Here is a 21,689-nt window from a genome sequence, read left to right as displayed (position 1 = left end):
GCTCTGGGAAGACCCCACCTCCTGACACCCAGACCTCCGTGGGCTTCTCTCCAGGGGGCTGTAGCCACAGAAGCAACAACACAGCTTATCAGAGACCCTGAGTTCCAGCTGGAATGTTCTCAGTCAAGAAACTGCAGGGAAAGTCAGCTGTAAGAAAGGCAGCAATCTTTCTGGTCATGAGGAGACAAGCACTGGGGACAGGGTCTCTGGGGTGCCCATGCCATGGGATCTTGCAGAGCATGCAAACCCCTGCAAACTGCACAAGCCCATCCAGTCTGACTCTTGTGAAGAGTTCAAAGAAGCAGTGAGGCAGGAATCACCTCCTGCTGATCGCAGGCCAGCACGAGGTGGCTCTCAGAACTGAACAGAGCGGGGCCCAGGGATCCCCAAGCACTCCCGAGATTGACGTTGCTCAATGACCTGCCTGCCACGGGTTCTGCAGCAGTAAAGACGCTTAGGGCTGAGGCTTCCTGTGATCCTTTGCAAGTAAACACACCAGAGCATTTCCTTTGCTGTTCCAGACACGCATGGTCCCAAGGAAAGGAAAACTGGGATGGTGGGACACCCCTGAAGGAAGACTGGGGACTCTGGTGGAGACAGGGAGACTCAGGCCTGTGACCCTCACTTTGGCCCTGGCTTCTGCTGCTGGCCCCGGGAGATGGCTCCTGACGCTCTCTAACCAGAAAGAATAGTCAAGAAAGAAGGAAATGGCTGTGGATTAGGCATTCTGCGCATAGCCGCGTAGAAAGTCATCATATTAAGCCTACTCCTGCCTCTAAAGAGACAAAGAAGTAACAAAAATTAATTTCAAGAAAAGCAAGGGCCGCGCGGGCCCACCGCAGTCAGCATGTCTCTCCCAGCCCTCGACAGGGCTGGTGGACTGAGGCTGAGGGGAGGGTGCACGTCCCCTCCCAATGTGGGCCAGGCAGCTGATCAACCATCCCCTACCTGTGGCCACCAAGCAGGAGGGTACCCTATGGGGTGAACCCAGGGGGCCTGCAGAGGACAAGGACCTGCTGCTGCCCTGCCAGCTAAACCAGGCCTCTGTTCGGGTGATTTACAGGAATCCCCCTCTGTAGCAGTAGCAGCAGCAGCAACGGGGAAGAGCCGAGGGCCGGCTGGGGACACTGAGGCTGCAGAGGTGGTGTGCATGTGCTTTCTGAACGGGGTGCTGCCCGATGGGTTTGACGATAAATCAGACCCTGCTTGGGACATGTCTCAGGCTGGCAGGCGTGGCCAGTGGGGCGGGGCTGGCGCTGGGCCTTACCTGCCACAGCTCCAGGCACATGGGCATGCCCGGCTTGGCATCCGCCTCTGGCTTCAGGGTGCACACTGACGTCTTGGATGGCATCTCCAGAATCTGAACCTGACAGTAAGAAAACAAGTTGATTTGGGCCGACGCCAAGACGAGTCTGTGCTATACAAACAAGAGACTTTTAAGGCGATTAGCCAAGGCTTCTGCGAGTTTCTGTCTGCTCTCCTACCTGCAGGGACCTGGGAGCTGAGTCTCCTAATTAGGCTGCACAGACTCGGGGGCTTGGGTGCTCCTGGCCCTTGTGAAATGTTCGCATCATTCCTGAGTGACCAGCTGTCATCAACCAGCAGCCATCTCTGGCCTCTCCCCATTTCACTGTCTGGGCTGAGCAGGAGGCCTGACTTAGCTTGGCTGATCCTCCCTCCTCTGCCTGCTTCTCCTTCTTGGTGTAGGTTTTACACGTGAGCCACTTTGGACGATCTCAGGCGTATCAATAGTACAAAGATGCGCACGGGGTGCCTGGGGACTCAGCACCAGCTTGAGAAATGAACACGATGTGTGCGCGCCAAGAGTAGCTCCATTTGGAACCAGCTCTCCCAGCCTCCATGTGCCTGTGCATCGAGGCTGCGTTCTGTTACCTGAACACAGGCCCACATAGCCCAGGCTTATACACTGCCCATCTGCTGAAGACAGGGGCCAGGCTCTGCCCAGCACCATCCCCAGAGGACGGCTGAGGCCATGAGGAGCAGATTCGGCCCCTGGAGCACGGCAGACCAGAATGTGGCCTCAGCTGTCACATGTCCGAGCATCTGGGCTCCTTCATCCACACAGTGGGGACAGGGTCCCCATCTATGGGGCTTGGAGGAGTAGGGAGTTCCCACATGATGTGCTATAGCACAGGGCTGGCGAGATGCTCCCCTGGACTTGTGTTTGTGCCACCCAATGGTTCTACTAGAATAGGGTCCCTCTGCCACGGCTCTGTATGACTGGGGAGGCTCAGCCAGCCATGAACTTCCTGGGTACTGGTGAGAGCAGCTCTCTATCAACAATGTGGCAATGCTGTGCAGGTGAGAAACACGATGCCCTCACTAGGACCCCAAGTCTGAATTCCAGATCTGCCACGTGTGCTGGGGGCCATGCCAAGGGCAGCCTCTGGGCAAGACAGAGAGCCGGGCATGAAGCCTGGTCCTGTCGGCCAATGCCCACCTCTGACACATGGGCTGGGGTCGTGGTGCTATCTGGGCAGGACGCTGTCACCAGCAACCCCCACAGGGCTCAGCCTCTGAACAGTAGAGCTTATGTCCCTGCTCAGCACCAGGGGACAGTTCACTGTACTCAGTCCCACCTGCTGCAGACGTTAAGTCCTGGAGCCCCTACCCGTGTGCCCGTGCAGACACGCATGCACACGCACATGCATGCACACACAGAAGCTCACCGCCCCCCCCAAGCCCAGAAACAAGGGCACTCAGGGCAAGCCAAGAGCCTGACGGAAGAGGCCTCAGGGGAACAAATTCAGGGACATGATGAAGGGAACAGAAAAGGGAACCTCTTCACAACGGGAGAGGTTGTTACAGTTATGAAATAAGAGGCTGCCGGGAAAAGGAGCCCCGGACAGCAAAAACGCTGCAGAGCCCGGCCACACAGGGATGGTGAGCTGAGGCCTGCAAGCTTGGGGACAGAACGACAGAGCCAAATCCTGCAGCAGCCCAAATGGCAAGTATGAGGGTAAAAAGGAGGAACCTTTGGTCACCAAGGATTCCTTATGAAAAAACTGCTCAAGGAGACGCTCTAGCAAGATGACAAGAAATACAGGAAAGAGGACATCTGAGAAACAAGATGCTGGCCCACGCAACACAGAGAGCCCAAGCGAGGCCGGAGGCTCTGCTCTGAGCAGGAGACTCCCTGACCGGCTTCCTCCCTTTAGAATCAGCTGTGGCCACCGCATGAAAGAGCCACAGGCACAGGGGCCTGTGGTGAGCTGGAGCTGTGACCCCAGACGTGGGAGCAGCAGCAAGTTGTCACCATGGTGCCATGACCCCTTAGCTGTTTCACAGAGTCTGTGGGACTCACATCTGGGCTGTGGAGGGCGGACTGGAGGACACAGACCACACTGAGGGGTGGCTCACTTGATTTCCTACTTTTAGCATTCCTCTAGCCCAGGTTTCTTAAAATGAGATTTGTTCCTTCTGTTGCCATATCAGGAGGACAGGCTGGTTTCGAGAGGTTAACTGGGCTGGAGCAAGCAGACATCACTGGGCCCACGGTCTACAGGGCCAGGCACCCAGCCCACGGGTGGACGAGGGAGGGCTCATCCGATCTGCGGGCTCAGGAAGCCCCTTCAGCTGGCAGTGAGGAGGGGCTCAAGGGCAAGGGGACTCTCGGCAGGCCAGTGAGCTCAGGCAGGAGCGACAGGAGGGGTAGGGGGGGCTGAGGGTGAGAACCAGGACAGCCCTGAGGCCCCAAGCTGGGAGCTGCGGGAGAGCGCACTGGTGGCAGCGCCTCGAACCACACCCTGGGTGCAGGATGTGGGAGCAGGGAGCCAGGCCCAGCAAGCAGAGCAGGCCCAGTGTCCACCTGGCCCAGGCACCAGCCTAGGGCCTCTGTGGGTTTGGAGGAGGAGCTCCCGGCTCTTGCCTGTGCTTGGAGCCTCCTACAGACACTGTTGAGCTTTCTGTCTGGCACCCAACTGCAACTTTGTTTCCAGAAGGAAAAATGTTGGGTTTGGGCAAGTGTGGCCACCCAGACGGCCAAGCGGGGCAGGAGTGCGGCTCCCCGGGCACTGTTTGGGCACAGGCCAGGATGCTTTTCCAGGGCCCAGGCCAGGCAAATTCCAGGTGGGAACGTGAAAAACAACCATTTTCCCAGGATGTGCGGGGTCCCCAGACTGGTTGCTCCTGAAAAACACAGCTGCTGTCTGCACTGGGAGAGCTGGGAGCCAGGAAGTGGGTTAAAAACAGCCTCGAATGTGAGGACGTACGTGACCTCCGAGGAAGGCAGTAGCAGGCTCACTGTGTGCCAGTAGCCGGGGTGGCCGAGGCGGGTGCGCATGTGGATGGCTGGCTGGCAGCACCCACCCTGGGGAGGAGCTGACTCAAACCTCCCGCAGCTTCCTGTGGGTCCACGCTCGGGGAGCCCGCACTGCCTGCCCCTGTCATCCAGGAGGACGCACCTCCCTCTCTCACATTAATAAAACTTCTAACAGCTTCTTGGCAAATTGGCAAGAAAAGTGTATGTAGCTCCTAATTGGTGATTTAAAAGCAATCGTGAACAAATAAATGCCTGTTTCTATCTCATTATTTAAGAACTGGATCTGCTTGAAGACAAACGACTCTCCCTGGGCAGGGGCCAAACAACTGTGTGCACAGGAGCCTTGGTCAGCCAGCGCCATGGCAGGAGCTGCCCTGCCCAGTGCCACCTGCCTGGAGGCTCACAGGGCCAGCAGGGGACAGGGAGGACTCGGGAGTGGCAGCAGAGGGGGGCAGAGGTTCCCTCCCACCCCGTGCGCTCTCTGCCCCCAAGACGCCCATCCCTCCTCCCTCCCCACACCCCAGCCCTGGGGCAACTGTGCTGCACACTCACCAGGCCTTCCTGGTGCCACTCATAGGTTTCTTTCCCAGTTTCCCTTCAGCTTCCCACAAGCTGGGCCTCCAGCCACACCCTCCCCCTCTGGGACACCCTCCTTCTCTGTGCCACCCTCCTCCTCTGCGCCACCCTCGTCCTCTGCGCCACCCTCGTCCTCTGCGACACCCTCCTCCTCTGCGCCACCCTCGTCCTCTGCGACACCCTCCTCCTCTGCGACACCCTCCTCCTCTGCGACACCCTCGTCCTCTGCGATACCTTCCTCCTCTAGGACACCTTTCTCCTCTAGGACACCCTCGTCCTCTACAACACCCTCCTCCCTTGCTTTCAGCACCGCTGCCCCCAACATCCTGGGTACCCCTTCCCTTGGCGGACTCTGCCTCCTCTGTCCCCAGGAGATGTGGACGCCACTGACCAATCCATGTCACCAGCACCTCTGGTCACTGGCCTGGGCTCCATCTGATGGTGACTCTATGCTCACCTCAGGCCCTGTTCTTTGCAGCCCCATCCTTGGGATGTTCCCTGCTCATCTCTTCCCTTGGGACTTGCTGCCCTGGCTCAGAGCCCCACATACTCCCACCCATCACCCAACTTCTCCCATTACTCCTGCTGATCTAGGTCCTCTGAGGACCTGAGCAGTCTCTCCCTCAATCGCTCCTGATGGTCTTGGGCCTTGACACTTGGTCGTCCTGCGCCACACTGTGCTGGGTGCCAAGGCCCTCTGAGACACCGACCCCAACCCGAGTATCCTTCCTGATTCTCACCACTGCCCTAGGAGGATGGCTCACTGCCAGGGCCACCTCACAGGTGACCACATCAAGACCTAGCCCACCACACACCAGCTGGAGGCTGCTGGAGCTGCCACACAGGGTCCTGTGGGTGGACATGGTGCACCTCTTAAACAAGTGTGGAGAATGAGCACACCTGTCAGAGAGAAAATGCGCTCCCAGGAGCTCGTGGAAGAAGGGCCTCAGGCGGGCTGGCTCTCACCTCATCACTGTCCTTCCCCGGCACAGCCAGTGTCCAGCGGGGCTGCCCCCCGGCCAGGATGGCGCTCCTGCAGAAGCCCACACTCTCCAGGCGCACAGAGTCCATGACGGTGTTCCTGCCCTCTGCCAGGTCCCATAGGCACAGCTTCAGGTCCCGGCCCTGACTTCCAAACCAAGAGGAGATAGGCGATGAGAGTCCCCCAATGGGCTCCCCACACACCTCACATCCACCAATAGTGGTGCCCATGGGCCCTAAGGCAGAAGGAAGGCAGGGCCACATTTCCAGAGAGTGGCTGCAGTGAGCGTTGATCATCACAAGGGCTTTTCTATCCCAGTATTTACTCGTGAGCAGGCATCTGAGGCACCTGATACCAGGACACACAGCAGACTGAGGCCTTGGATGCTCCGTAGCACATGCCCATGATCTGCTGCCTGTGGCCTTCCTGCTGCTGCCCATGCCACCAAAGTGCATGCCCTCCCTCCCTCTGTGAATTAGGCTTGACGACCCAGCAATCCCACTCTCAGGTATTTTCCAAGGTGAATTTTAAACCTACATTCACTCAAAAACCTGAACAAGAACGTTGCCACCAGCTCGATTCATAATTGCCCAAACCAGAAACAACCCAGCAGTCCTTCAACAGGAGATGGCCCATCGCACCCTGGAGCTCCACTCAGCAGTAGAGGAGCCAACTGCTGACACGTGCAATGGCCTGGAAGAATTCTAGATGTGTTTTGCTAAGTTAAAGAAGCCAACTACGAAAGGCTACATACTGTACAATTCCACTCGTGACACTGTAGAAAAGGCAAGAATACAGAAATGGAGAACTATGGGAAGGAACTGCTGATGGAGCGGCACATGGGCTTTGGGCCCTGGGGTGACAAGATGCATGACCACATGCATCTGTCAAATCCACAGAACTCAAAGAGTGAACTTTACCATGTGTACTTTAAAAATAAACAGCCAACCAACTAGGATGTCAGGACCACAGGATGACACGTTGCACCCAAGGGGAAGGACAGACAGGAGCCGACCTCAGGAGCTGGGGAAAATGTTTCGACTACACACCGTAAGACTGACGACAAAAACAACTGTGCAGACACAGCACTGCAGTTGGTTTACTCGCGTCTCACGTGGTGTGGGTCAGCAATTCCGAATCCGCCTCACACGCACACCAAGGTGGACGAGAGAAGTAAATCAGTCCCTCACAGGGAGTCATTACAAAGAAGCACAGGAGGCGACATGGGCCTGTGGGGTTGGATTAACATCGAGAGGTCAGTGTGATGCTGTGTAGTCGATATACGCACAGGCAGGCACAGAAATGACTGCAGACAAGGACGGCCGCGCGGGCTGCATCCACACAGCTCTTTCCCAGCGTGGTCCGCTGAGAGCAACAGGAAGCGACGTGCGCGCCAGCACCAGGTCTCGGTCTCTTACCCCATTCTCCAAAAACAGGAGCCACGGTTCTGGAGAAATGGCTGATGCTAGGGCAGGGGTTGGGGGGAAAACAAGATGAGTTCCAAGTATCTCACAGTTCCAAAAAGTAAGGAAATACTTGAAAATTAAATAAAATAGGATGGGGCTTGTCAGGACACAGGCACCAAAGCTGGAATAATCTGAGTGACAAAATAAACAGCAAACAGCAGGAGGATTAGATTTTGGCTGAAAGAATGAAGTACATCTCCATGAGCCATTCTCATGATGAATGCATAAATAAATGGGGGAGAAGGGACAACCCTTCCCTGCACATTCCTTAATTCCAGCTAAAGCAGAATTCTAAAAAAGGAGGAGGAACAAGGGAAATAGAAAATCCCCATGAGAACATCCAGTAACAACCACCACAGGCAGAATCCATCGATGGATGCTGAAATTAGTGGGCAAAACTTTAAGGAGAAACAGGACATTTGCATGGCCCCAAATATCTATTAATTACAGTGCTGGTGTGAACAGAGGCCCACGTGTTCTTGGACCCCCTCCGTCCGGGAGGCGGGGCTTACTTCTCCTCCCATCACGTGTGCGCTGCACCTATGACCCGCTTCAAAGGAAGCCAGTAAGCGAAAGTAGCACCTCGATGGGGAACTCACCTCCCCACCCAGGTGACCCAGGGAAGCCTCACCCATGACCAGCCACGTGGACACCATGGACCCCTGGCACGATGACATAAGAAGGGCACTTTGCCTCTGTGGGTTTCCTCCCCAAACCCCTCACCCCAGTCTAATCCTGAGAAAACATCAGACAAGCCCAGCCTGAGGGGCAGTCTACAAAACACCTGAACAGTGCTCTTCAAACATGTTGCGAAAAACAAGACCAGCGGGAACTAAGGAGACCCAGCAGCTCAATGGATCCTGGAGCAGAAAAGGACATGGTGGAAAAACAGAAGAAACTAAGCGACGTGTGGGGATGAGTTACCAGCACGCACCAACGTTGTGCCAGGTGTGCCAGGTGTGTGAGGGGTCCCTGCCCTAGAGGACTCAGCATGTGAGTCCTCCCCAGGCTGATCTAGAGCAACTCAATCCCAATCCCAATCCCAACCTCTGCTTGGTTTCTGGAGAACCCACCAAGCAAATGTTCAGAATGTGCCTGGACATTTGAAGGACTACAACTCACACGGCCTCATGAGGCTCTGCTAGATGACAGGATGGTACAACACCCGGGCAACATGCTCATGTCAGGGGCACCGAGCTCATGTGGGGTGCACCCACGTGCACTGGCAGAGAGCTGAGGACAGACTTGTTTTTCAAGTAGCTATTATTCTGAACTCACAGGACAGTTGTGAGAACAGCCTCCTGCCCCGGTGCCCGGCCTGTTCACACCAGGCCTCTGAGCCCCTTCCTGCTCACACACACGTGCACTCGCTGCCCCTGCCAACACTCTGCCACCCCTAGGTAAGCCAGCATGCACCTCCTCACGAGACGACGCTGCCTGGTGCTGAGACCCAGCCCGTGTTCCTAAGGGGATGCTCCAGAGGTGAGGCTGTATCCCCCTTGGTGGTCCACCCGGGGGCATGATGCGACCTGCCCACCACTGGGGACATGGACCCTGTCGCCTAGTCCAGATGGTGCCCGTCGGGCCTGTCCCCTGCAACGCCACCATTTGCCCTGTCTGGGTAGTGTTTTGAGGGGGAAGAGATTCTGATGTTACACCAATAATCCAATCCTCCTACAAGCCCTAACTTGGCACACGCTGAGGCCGCCACCCACTCAGCCTCGCCAGGATGGCTGCTGCAGGGTGACCGACGTGCCCCCCTCCTCACAGATGGGCTACATCCTCCTGGAAGGATGGGCTTTCCCTTCCGCCCTGTCCCTCCCTTCTATCAGGCTGGACTCATGCACTCCTACATCGTTCAGTGGGATAGCATCCAAAATTCTCATTTATCTTTCTGCTCAAATCATCCCAAATTGGTCAATGGGAGCCCTGTCAGCCTGACTCAGAGTCCCTGACAGGTGTCCACCAGTGAGGTATTCCAGGCTTAGAACCAACTGTTTCTCCAGGAATCCTCGTTCTTCTCACACAGAGAGACATTTAGAAACCAAGCTCTGGGTGCTGGTGTGCTCACTACGACGGCGCTGCCGCCACCAGCCCCTCTCAGCAGACAGAGCTAGGAGACACCCCACACCTCACACATGTACACACACACATCTTGCACATCACACACACAAAATCACACACACCTCACAGGTACACACACATCATGCATGATATCGCACCCACACACTTCCCACATGTACACAAACACAACACACACCCACTGCACAACCAACCTCACACGCCACACACAAAATCATACCCCACAGCCCCCACATACACACATCCCACAAACACACCACACACCCCTCACATACATACACACACACCACACACAATCACCCCCACAACCACACATACACACACCTCACACACACATGCACAGACATCACACATCAGCACACATTATTTCTGACATATCTTTGTGTAGACATCTTCAAACCCACCAGTTCACACTGAGCCCTCCAGTTGCAGTCCTACCCCTTCCGCTTCTTTCCCGCCTACCCCTTTCCACGTTTGTATCTCTCTTCTCTGGACAGGGACACATGGCTCCTGTTGTCCTCCAGATGTTTACTGAGATGCGCAACCAATGAACTTGTTTGCCTGACGCGGCCAAACTCCCATCCTCTTGGCTCCTCTGCGACACTGCCCCACCTCGTGCTGCTTGTGGGCACACTACCACCCACCCTTCTGCACCCCTCCCTGTCCATGTCCTCAGATGTCACCGTCACAGAGCCTGGAGGGGAAATGAGGGAAGGGAAGACGGGACCATTGGGTATCTCCATGGGAACACAGAGCCTTCCAGATGAACCATGGGCCTAAAAGGAACGGTGGCGCTCGCTGCAGGGACTCTCCACAGGACGCAAAAGCACTCGCTGGAAGGGGAAAGCCTGGCAAATGTGACTCCATTAAAACTAATAACTTCTGTTCAGTAAAGACATTAAGATAGTGAAAAATGCAAGTTGTGTTGGAGAAATGATTTGTGCTATAAAAATATCTAAGGGGCTGGCTGGTTAGCTCAGTTGGTTAGAGTGCAGTGTTGTAGCACCAAGGTCAAGGGTTCAGATCCCTGAACTGGCCAGCTGCCCAAAGGAAAAAAGAAAAACTATCATATCTAGAATATCAAAAAACCCTCCTATACATCAGTAGGAAAAAGGCAGTCAATCCAATAGAGAAATGGACAGAGACCAAAGTGGCATTGAGAGAGGGTTTATCCCAGTGGCCAACAAACATAGAAGAGGGCTCCATCATTAAGTGATCAGAAAACGCAAATTAAGCACTTCGGAGGTGCCTGTGTCCAGTGGGCAGCGAGGGGGTTGGGCACTCCCACTCTGGGGGTGCAGGTGGCCTGGAGTCCTGACAAGTCCTGACAAGTCAAATGTGCACACGCCTGTGGCTCAGACGTCCCAACTCTGGGTATGGGCTGCAGCCTGCAGGCCCTTGTGCACCCAGCACCAGGAGACCCAGACAGGCGAACTCCCAGCAGCTTCGATCCTAACAGCTCCGAGTGGGAAACCCAGATCCCCCCAGACAGCAGCAGGGTAAGACACCTGTGGAGTAGCGCATAGAAAACAACTAACGTAGCTACATGTGACAAGGTGGACCTCACAGAGACGAGGTCGAGTGACAGATGGCAGACGCAAAGGAAGCTATTCCTCACGGCTCTGTTTCTTTTACAGAAAAAGGCAGATGCAACTAGTCTATGCTTTCTAGAGACATATATTCAGATGGTATAGCAAGAGCAAGGCGTGGGGGCTGCCTCCTGGGGTGGGGTGCACATCACCTCCAGGGAAGGCAGGTAGCAGCAGCACAAGGGGCTCGGGGGCCCTGGGGGCCCTGTGCTGGCAGTGCTCCACCTGGGACTGGGAGGTGCTTACTCAGGTGCTCATTCTGCCATGAGACAATAGTCTGTACGCTTGTTCTCGCACTCTTCCATAAGTGTGTTATAGTTCACAACAAAAAAGTTCAAGGAAACACCCTGCTAAGGCGGCTGTTGTGGGCACAGGTGTGTCCTTGGAGTGCATGCAGGGCTGGGGGTGTCCCCTGGCCTCCCCTCGACATGAAAGCGTACCACCCCTTCAAGGGCCACTTGGAGAGACTTGGCTTCCAAACACAGCTGAGTGCAGGCTGAGTGGGGGAGGCTTCCGCAGGCCGCAGTCCCCAGTGCAACGTAAATGCACTTGAGCATCCCACACCTGCAGACCTGCAGCCCTCCTGACCCACAGCCGGCTGTGCCTGGAGAGGGGCTGCTGAAGCGCCACCCTGGCTGGAAAGGGGACACCACCAAACGCTCACCCCCTGGCTGCCCTGTGAGTGCACCTCTTGCACGGGGCCTGGCGCAGCCCCTGCCTGGAGGACACCCTAACGCTGCCTAGACACCCGAGCCCTGGCGAAGCAGGACACCTCGGCTGAACACTCAGGAGTAACATTTACAAACAGCAACTCCCTATGCAGGTGGTATTTAGAAATGTCAACTACTCTGACAATCAGGGAAAGACTGAAACCACATGGAGGACCTCTGCACTGAGAGGGGTGTGGGAATTTGGGCCAGCCTGGCCAGGAAGGAGGTGAGGTCCCACGAGGGCTCTAAAAGCACACAGGTCCAGGGCACTGCCCTCCCGCACAACTCTGGCCCCTCTGTCAGCTGCCAGCCATCTTCCAAGTGGTGGGCATCGTGTGAGTCTGGCACAAAAGTGCTTGGCACGCTGGTGGGGGCCAGGCAGGAATCATCCTCTAGGACTGGACTACACAGCGCCCATGTGTCCCAAGCACTAAGTACAGAGCAGAACAGCCTGTCCTTCCGGAGTTCTGGGCTGTGAAGGTGGAGGCACACAAATGCCCCGAATATGGACGACAGATCCCAAGAGGAAAGCAGCAGGCCACGTGGGAGCACAGGCTGCTCAGGAAAGCAACACTTAGACTTGGTGGGCTCCTGTGCTGGTGGCAGCGATCCCCACACAGGGGCAGGTGTCACTTTGATCAATGACAATGGCCTACCGCAGCGGCCAGGTGCCCTGGAAGAGGGCTTGTTGCCGCTCTCTGCACGCCCTCCCAGTCCCTGTCATGTTTGTCTCTCCTTCTCCCTGTGGGAAGTGGGGAAGACCCTCGCCCATCTGCCCCTCCTGCTGCTTCCCAGTCCACCTTTGGCCTGATGTCCCTGGACCCGATCACCTCCATGAGGCCACAGCAGCAGTTCCAGAACACAGCCCCAGGCCAGCCACCAGGGGCTGCCCCCTCCCTGTTCTGCTGCCCACTGCCACGGGGCCCCTGCAGGTGGCCCAGTCCCCAGCCCCTCATGGCCCTGCGTGACACTCCCTGGCCTCAGCACACGTGGTCTCCTCCACTAGGAGTGCCAGGCCCCCTGGTCACCCCTGCCACCTCCTGCTCAATGCAGCTACCCAGCACCAAGTGTGAGGCGCTCCCAGTGCCCCTCACGGCAGTTCTCTGTGCTGTAGGGGGCGGCCCTGATCAGCCCGGGAGAGCTTTAGTGTTAGGCTCTGCTGCCACCCTGGTGACCAGTCCCGGCCGCCTGCATGGGAAGATGGTGCCGTGGTTACAGAGAAGGTCACCCTGAGGCGTGGCTGTGGTGAGACTGGGACCTGGGGCCACCACAATGGAGGCAGAGGCTCCTCCAAGGAGAGGCCTGGGCTCAGCCACAGAATGACCTCTGGCCAGGGTGGGCTCTGCTGAGGCCACAGGCTGGCACCAGGCTGCGGACACAGCCATCCTCGTACATTCATTAGGCTCTTCTCAGCAGGTACCTGCCCAGGCAGCACCACCATTTTGGGGGATGAGGACATCCCAGTCATGCTGCCTTGGGATGGGCCAAGGGCTCATGGACCCTAAGGGTACCTAGAAAACTGCCCTTATGCTAAGCAGAGGCTGGAACAGTGAGTTCTTGGCACAGACACCAAGATGAGGACAGGCCATCTGTGTGGTCCTTTCTAGCTGGGGGCAGCCTAGATAAATGATACCCAAGTGATTTGTAGGGGACAAAACACACGCACCCACACACGGGCTCAGTGCCTTGGAGGAAGGAGACCAGGATGCCACAGGGGGGACCAGGGCAGGGAGACGCCTCATCACTACACCCACTTCAGAAACACGCTGAAGCACACCGCTGTGTGACAGAGCTACACACAGAGCCACTCACCGCCTACTGGAGCCCCCACCTGAGCCCCACCCAAGCCCTGCCCAAGCCCCACCTGAGCCCCATGCCCACAGCTCAGCTACCACCTCGCCAGCCACATGACCATGCATGGCACAGTGCCAGGGGCTGCTTCCTCTTGGGAACAGTCAGGTGGGTGTCGTAACCTGTTGAAGGGACACTGGCCAGGGCTCCAGGTCCAAGAGTTCCCGGCTCCTAGGGCCTCCAATGGCACTGTGACCTGCTGTGTTCACAGTGCATGGCTCAGGGAAGGACAGGCAGTCAATGAGAGGCTCTCCTTGGCTTCCCCCCTGGGCTTTTGGTCCTGGCGCTTTGTACCATTCCCCTCTGCTCACCCCTGCTCAGCCCCCCAAGCCACAGTCCAGTGCCCTTTATGAAGCCCCAGCCCTCCCCACCATCTCATGCCTGGGCTGGCAGCAGCTACCTCAAATGTCACCAGCCCGGTCCTCCAAGCCTCCTGAAGTGGCACCTCCCGCCTTGCCTCAGAGGAGCAAAGGGCCCCAGCAAAGATGGTGACCATGCAGAGGTCAGATCTGCCCGCCTTCCTGACAATGAGCTGCAGAGGGATGCCAGGCTGGTCCTGCACCTCTGAATGCTGCGAACAAGCTGGCCAAACCCTCCTAACCCTTCAGGTCACCCCTGTCTGCCATTGGGGTGGGGCCACCGCGCGTGCGGGTAGCTGGGTGGGGCCATGAGAACCTCCATCATAGAATTCCTGGCTCCCACCAAAGGCCACAGCCTGGTTCCTCGGAACCTCATTTGCTGCTGCTGGGACCCACCTGAGGAGCTGGTGCCCCTGGGGCAGCGTCTGCAGCCAAGTCACACACTGGCCCCCATGGCCGTCCAGGGTGGCAACGGCTCTCCGTGTCTGCAGGCTCCAGATGTGCACCAGGCCACTCTGAGACCTGTTTCAGACAAGCCAAGTACAGGTGTTGGGAGGCAGTGGATGTTCTCAGCACGCGCCAGGGACTGGCCTGGGGACCACACAGCTGGGGGACGTGGGTGTTTTAGCTGGTGGAGTTTGGTTTAAAAGCCAACAACTCTAAATATAAACTAAGGATAAGATTGGCAAAGTGCTCCTTTCCAGAGAGGGCAGGTGGGGAGGGCCTTGGAAGCTTTGAGGTTAACTCAGGCGGAGTCTGCCTCTCTGGAAGAGAAGGGCCACGCCACTGAGGACACAGCAGGATGGTGTCGATGCTCCTGCGTCTGTAACCAGGAGGGTGCGGATCCCTGCCTCCTCCAAAGGGGGGATGCCTGAGGTGACAGTGTGTCAGGTGGGTCCCCTCTGCCAGCACCCCCAAACAAGCACTGGCCTCCTTGCCAGCCATGACTCCCCAACTTCACTGCCGCGGCCCCAGCCCCCAAGGCTGGCCGCAGCTACTCACCCCGAAAAGAGGAGTGGGCGCCCCTCAGCCTGGGCTCCTCCACAGAAGTGCAGTGCATGCACGGCCGACTGGGTGCCTCGGAGGACAAACTGGGGGTCTGGTGGTGGTGGCGGGATGGTGGCTGCCATGTCAGGCAGGGTGCAGTCACCTGGAGACCGAGGGAGAAGGTGTGTGATGGTGCCCTCCCCTCCCATCCTCCTCTAGGAAGGCAGCCCAGGCACAGCCCTGCCCAGTGCCACGGCCCTCCACCCCTCCTGGGGGAAGGGGGACACACCCTCCCCTCCATTCCCTGACAGTTGCTGAATGGCCCTGAGGCTGCAGAGGAGCTGCTCCCTGCCGGCAGCAGGAGCCCTGCTGAGAGCACAGAGCTCGCCCTTTCCACACTGTGGCCTCTTCTGGTTGCTGCTCTGGCCCTTGGGAATCTGGGAGCCCTCCCTGGATGCCACTCGTCCCCAACCTTGCCTTTAGGTCTCTGCAGCAGACAGGTGTACCACCCTGGTCCCAACCCGCACCAGCCCCAGGAGGAGGTGGAGGCCGTTGCAGAAGAAGCCACAAGCGAAGGCCACAGTACATGGGCAGGAGCAGGGGCAGGAGAGGCATGGGTTTCTCAAGAGGGTGGCACATCCAGGGCACCCCCTTCACCCGCACCCTCCACGGGCAAGCCCTGTCATCTCCCCTTCTAAATCCACCCCACACTCTCCTCTCTCTTCAGAAGAGAAGCAGGCGCAGCTTGACTGGAACAAAAGGCTCATAGCGCCTAAGAAATGCTTCTATCGAGGTGGCTGGGGCCTCGCAAGCCAGTCAGCCCTGGGTCACCCAGAGCTCAGAGGGCAGGCAGCAGCCAGAGCCAGGCTCCGAGAAGACCCCCGGGGCCTGAGCAGAGCGGACTGGGGAGGGTGGGAGGCATGGGTGAGGCCGGCGAGGCCTGCACCCACACAAGGGCGGTGGGAACAGGGCTGGGGCTAGGCCTGGGCTGGGGCTCACCATTCCTGGCGAGAGACCACAGGCGGCCACTCTTACCATTCAATCCTGACTCTCAAAGACAATGAGGAAATCCCCGGAAATGCACTTTCCAAACTGCCAAGTTCCCATTTTTTCTTTTTTTTTGGGGGGGAGGGGGCTGGGGGAGTGTTTCAGACTAAGAGCCTCTCTCACCTTTGACTAAAAGGCTGACCCTTCCCAGACACAAGAGTGGCCTCCTGTAAGAGGCAAAGAGACCTGACCCCAGGACCCATGGGCTCCCAGGACCTAGGGGGCCCCTATTCTGGCCTGTGACAGGTAAGCTGCCAGGCCAGAGCCCCAAATGCTGGAATAGCAGCCCAGGGCAGGCTGGCTTGGCAGACAGGTTCAGAGGAGCAGCTGTTGGGTCCTCAGAAGCCACCACCTACCTGTGCTGTGCCTGCCAGGTAAGAACGGCAGGTTGGTGATGGGCACAGGGCTGCAAGGCCCCAGCTCCATGAGAAGCCCAAGAACGTAGACCCGGATAAAGCAGAAAAGCACCGAGTCCAGGATGGGGGGGCCTCTCCTGCCACAGCCATCTAGGCAGCAGAGGCTAACAGGCCACCTCTTCACAGGCTCCCACGTACAGTACACAGACACAGACACATGGTGTACTCATGTGTGCACACACACAGGCACACATATGGACACACAGCATGCATACATGCACATGTGCAGAACTCACGCATAGGACACGTACACACACATATACACACACATAAACATGCACAGCTATGCATGCATATGCACGCATGAACATACACACACACACTCATACATGCATATACACAAATGCACACACTCACAAATGCGTACAGGCATACACACTCATATGCATACACACACATATGTGTTTGCACATACTCATGCACATACAGATGCATACATGAACACACACATGCATACACATATGCACACTCATGCTGTAGACATGTGTGCACTTGTGTACACTCACATGCACACACATAAACACTCAACGGCACACTCACACACTCACAGGGAGCCCAGCGGCCATGGGCAGAGCCAGCCAAAGCCTGGCCCACACTTGCAACCTGCCTGCAGCCTGGCAGGAGTTTCCAGAACCTCACCAGAAGAAGGCTCATTCTGAGATGATGAAATCAAGTTCTCCTGTATTGTTTCCCCAGAACTGCAGGGAACAAACCCGTCACGTTACAACAACCAAAACGTTCAGGCCAAAACGTTGCGTCGGCAATTAAGGGCCCCATCATTTCAAGCAATTAAAATAAAAGCTTTATTTGAAAACTAATTAATTCTAGCTACATATTTTTCCCATGACAATATCCTAGGAGTACTTGATTTATGACATCTAATTATTCTTTATTAATCTAATTGAGAATTACTGCCCTCTCCTATCTCCCCCGGCCCGGCGCCCGCAGCCCTTGCGCAAGGCCACTGCGTGGTACCAGCCTGGCGCTGCCCGGCGCCATTCTTGCCCTTGTCTCTTCCTCCTGGAGGGCAGAGGAACAGGAAACCTGATCCACAGAGCACAACTTTGGATTCCATTTGCTCTTTGAGATGGAAAAGAGAGGCGCATTCTTTTAAAAATTAAAAAGAAAGACAAGCTGACAAAATGTGCATGGCTCTGACAGCTTTTCCGATGGGTGCTACAAACACCCCTGAAAGTCCCACAGGCCGTCAGCCCTGCGCACAAATGGTCAAGGACAGCATCTCCCGCAATGCACCACAGCAGCAGCAGGTCAGCAGGCCTCGTTACCCCCACAAAGATGGGACCTGAGCCATCCTCTGGGCACGGAGACCAGTGGGCAGGCAGGGCCCAGGCAGCAAGGCACACCTGGTGCTCACTGCCAGGATCCAAGGATGCCCTTAGGAGGGGGCAGGAGCAGGAACGAAGACGCCCAGCTGATGCAGACCTGCCACGGCCCTCCAGGGCTGCATCAGTGCAGATGCACCCATGCAATTCGAGGCAGGTGAGACAGGGCCAGGGAAATGGCTGGGGCCCCCAAACCACGGGTCCCTCTCCAAGATGTTCTCAGACAACTAGGTGTTCATGCCTCTGTGTGCACCCCGCAGCCTGACACAAAGACAGGCCACAGGTAAGCCCTGGGCACCCGCCTGCCCTCGGGGCTGCACAGCCTGCACCCACTCAGTGAGAACTTTCCTTTACTACAGCCGGACCACTGCTTACTGAAGAAGTCTGGAAATCAGCAGAGAGCATGAGAAGAGAGCCAAAGCAGGGGAGCCACCACTCAGGATGCCCCAGCACTGCCCCTGCCTGCCCCAGCCCACGGGTCCTGCCTGAGGGCATGTGACAACACAAAGAGGAGCCACGCAGGCTGCCAGGAGTGCCTCAAAGTGGACCCCTTGGCCTCCCTGGTACCCTGCCTGTGTGTCAGACAAGAGCACAGAACCAGCTCCAGAGCCCCACGAGCCAGCTGAACATCCCGTAACCAGCACAGACCGGGCAGGCGCCACTTTCCAGCAGGATGGATGCCCTGATGGGCCCTCCCACCAAAACAAAGGAAAATGTTGATAAAATAATTTTTTTTTTTTTAAAGATGACCAGTAAGGAGATCTCAACCCTTGGCTTGGTGTTGTCAGCACCACACCCAGCCAATGAGCAAACCGGCCATCTCTATATAGGATCCGAACCCGTGACCTTGGTGTTATCAGCACCACACTCTCCCGAGTGAGCCACGGGCCGGCCCTAAAATAAAAATTTCAAAAACTTGAGATCTTTCATGCATCACTAATGCTGGCACGAACCCGTGACCTTGGTGTTATCAGCACCGCACTCTCCCGAGTGAGCCACGGGCCGGCCCTAAAATAAAAATTTCAAAAACTTGAGATCTTTCATGCATCACTAATGCTGGCAAAAAAAGTCTGGAAACTTCAAAGGCCAAACATGAAGTAAAAGTCCAGCCTGGTGAGGCCTGTGAAGCCTGCAGCTGGCGCCTGCCCTGAGGGCATGTGCTCCATTAGAGACCTGGAATTCCAGTTCTGATGGCCTCTGGGGTGACGAAAGGTGAGGCTTAGGGCCCTCCCAAGGTGGCTAATCCCATAGGAGAACCCCAATAAAGGTGGGGCCCCACAGGGTATGTGCCCAGTGTTAGGCTGAACCAGAACTAAACCTGCACCCACAGGTCCCAGAAAAATGCCAGCCCTCAGGTGTCAGCCCTAATTCATACCACCTTAGGAGATCCCCAAGACATCAGTCTGTCTTCTCACAAGGAACCCACCTTCATCCCATGTAAATGAATTCACAGAAAAAGTCCTAAGAAAACACAGACTCGTGGTCACAAATCACAAAAAAAATAAGGAATCATGGCACCATGAGTGAGAGCCACCAGAAACAACAGGATGCAGAACTAGACCCACGGGGCAAAGCATTCATGTATATAAAATAAGGATGCTCAGTGTTTTTAAAGAAATAAAAAGGGGAACCTAAACTACAAGTAGAAGAGCAAGAGACTAAAAATCACCACACAGATTCAAAAAAGGATCCAACCTGGTGAAAGGCTGCTGGGAAACAGGAGATCTGCACTGTGCCAAGGTATCAGTCTCCTGATTATTTACAAACCACAAAAGGAAAATGTACCTTTACAATGAAGACATCTGGCTGTCACCACCTTCACCAAGTGATCAAAGCTGGCACCGCCAATAATAAACAAACTGGCATCACTTATCTCCTGATGTGATGTAATCAGAAGACATGGCAACATCCTCATGTATCCGTGCCAACAACGTCAACATGAGTCCAGCCATGAGGAAACAATCAGACACATCCAGATCACAAAGGGACACTGAACAAGTAACCAGCTTGGACTCGTCAAAAGGTCAATGTCGAGAGAAACAAGAGCAAAAAGCAGGGTGACTCTTCTATATTAAAAGAGACTAAATGCAACATGTGAACCCAGATCTTGGGTTTAAAAGGGGGGAGGTATGAGGAACATTTCTGGGACACTGGGGGAAATCTGAGTATGGACTGCAGACAACATGGAATTAATTTTCTTGGGAAGGCTAAGGTTATTTTATGTAGAAGAATGTCCTTATTCCTAGGAGATATACCAGTATGCCGAAGTATTTAGTGGTGAAACGTTATAATGTTTGCAAACTGTTTTCAGAAATTTCACAAAAAAATTCTTTTAATCCCTCTCTATCTATCTATATATGAGTACACAGGTAGAGAAGTAAAGCAAATGTGGCAAAATGCTAACCACTGGTGAACACAGGTGAAGGGTATGCAGATATTTATTATACTACATGTGCAACTTTTCTGTACATTTAAAAATATAAAAGCATGCTGGCGGAGAAAGACAAGTCTCTGCTAGACTTGTATCCAGAATCTATGAAGAACACACAGATCGATACAATAAAACAGCAAACGCCAAAAAGAAAAATGAGCAAAAGACTTGAGCGGACATTTCACAAGCAACATAAATGTCCAATAAACATATGCAAAAATATTTAACCTAATTAATAATCTTGGAAATGCCTGTCAAAACCACAATGTAATATAATTACACTCCTAGCAGATTACCAAAAAAAATTAAACAGTCTGTCAAGTGCTGACAAAGACATGGGACAACTGGAACCTTTCCACCATGCTAGAGGGAACGTAAATCGAAACAACCACTTTGGAAAACAATCCAGTACTATCGTGCCCACCCTGTGACTCAGCAGCCCTACTCTTAGATAAACACCCTAAAGAAATTCTCTCACATGTGCACAAAGAGACTTGTACGAGAATGTTCACAGCAGTATTATGAATAACAACAAAAACTAGAAACACTCCAAGTGGCTATCAACTGCAGAATGAAATAATTCTGGTATATTTATACAATAGAATACGCCACAGAACTGAAAATAAATCCATTCTTACATGGACGAAGCCCAAAATCATAATTCTCATCAAGAGACAATAAGAAAGTAAAAAATGAAGCTACAGACAGGGAAAAAATATTCATGACACATATTATCTGTAAAAGGACTCATTTACAATTTACTCATTGACTCAGAATACATGTCAGTAATAAAAAAAATTGTAAAACAAAGTGATTCCAAAAAGCTAAAATTAGAGATGGCAAAGGGCAAAGGTGTATGAGGCAAACCGAAACAATATGAAGGCAGGGATTGAAATATTAATATCAGACAAAGCTGAGTTCCAGCCAAAAAGCATTAGATTTGACAAAGACAGATATTTTTTAACACTTCATTGCAATATACAATGAAGATATAACAGTTTTGAATATCTATGCCTTAAATAACAGAGATACGACCTTTATAAAAGCAGAAACTACGGAAGATGCAAGGAGTCACAGAAAGAAACCTGCTAATGATCAAAGGATGTGACACACTACTTTTAGTACAAGTCAGATTAGTGGACAGTAGTAAGTAAGGAGACAGAAGACCCAAACGACACGACCAACAGGGTAGATATTATGATCTATACAGAAGTTTACGCTCTGATAACTGAGACCACATATTCTTCTCAAGGGCACATGGAACACATGCAAAAATTGATCATATGTTGAGTCACAAAGAAATATCAGTAAGTTTCATTAAAAAAATTTATAAATAAGATTCTATGACTATAGTGCAATAAAACTAGAAATTAACACAATAAAAAACAAAAAGGCCCTCCCAAGTAGAAGTTAAAAACCATTCATTAAATAAGTCTTAGGTGAAAGGGATATTACTGAAACTACAAATTTTTAAAAACGGCAATGAAAAACACTACATACCAGGGCCGGCCCGGTGGCACACTGCTACAGTGCGCCGCTTGGGAGCGTGGTGGCGCTCCCGCCGAGGG

The 21,689-nt window shown here is 54.4% G+C and overlaps 1 protein-coding gene across 1 annotated transcript in view; it reads right to left on the bottom strand.

Annotated features, from left to right (window-relative positions):
* The window catches only part of GNB1L (guanine nucleotide binding protein (G protein), beta polypeptide 1-like), a gene marked incomplete at its 3' end in the record, with an annotated part of 19,866 nt that extends 4,822 nt beyond the window's left edge, over positions 1 to 15,044 (bottom strand). The window contains exons 1-4 of the mRNA XM_008594594.1: positions 14,900 to 15,044; positions 14,294 to 14,419; positions 5,825 to 5,987; positions 1,268 to 1,366 (exon numbers count right to left, since the gene is read on the bottom strand). Of these exons, the coding sequence (XP_008592816.1) occupies positions 1,268 to 1,366; positions 5,825 to 5,987; positions 14,294 to 14,419; positions 14,900 to 15,027 (516 nt within the window). The remainder of the gene's footprint in view (positions 1 to 1,267; positions 1,367 to 5,824; positions 5,988 to 14,293; positions 14,420 to 14,899) is intronic.
* Between the last annotated feature and the right edge of the window lie 6,645 nt (positions 15,045 to 21,689).

The sequence above is a fragment of the Galeopterus variegatus genome, unplaced genomic scaffold (assembly GCF_000696425.1).
Source record: "Galeopterus variegatus unplaced genomic scaffold, G_variegatus-3.0.2 Scaffold11119, whole genome shotgun sequence".
In the NCBI taxonomy this organism is placed as follows: Eukaryota; Metazoa; Chordata; class Mammalia; order Dermoptera; family Cynocephalidae; genus Galeopterus; species Galeopterus variegatus.
This window is presented reverse-complemented; position numbering and strand designations above follow the sequence as displayed.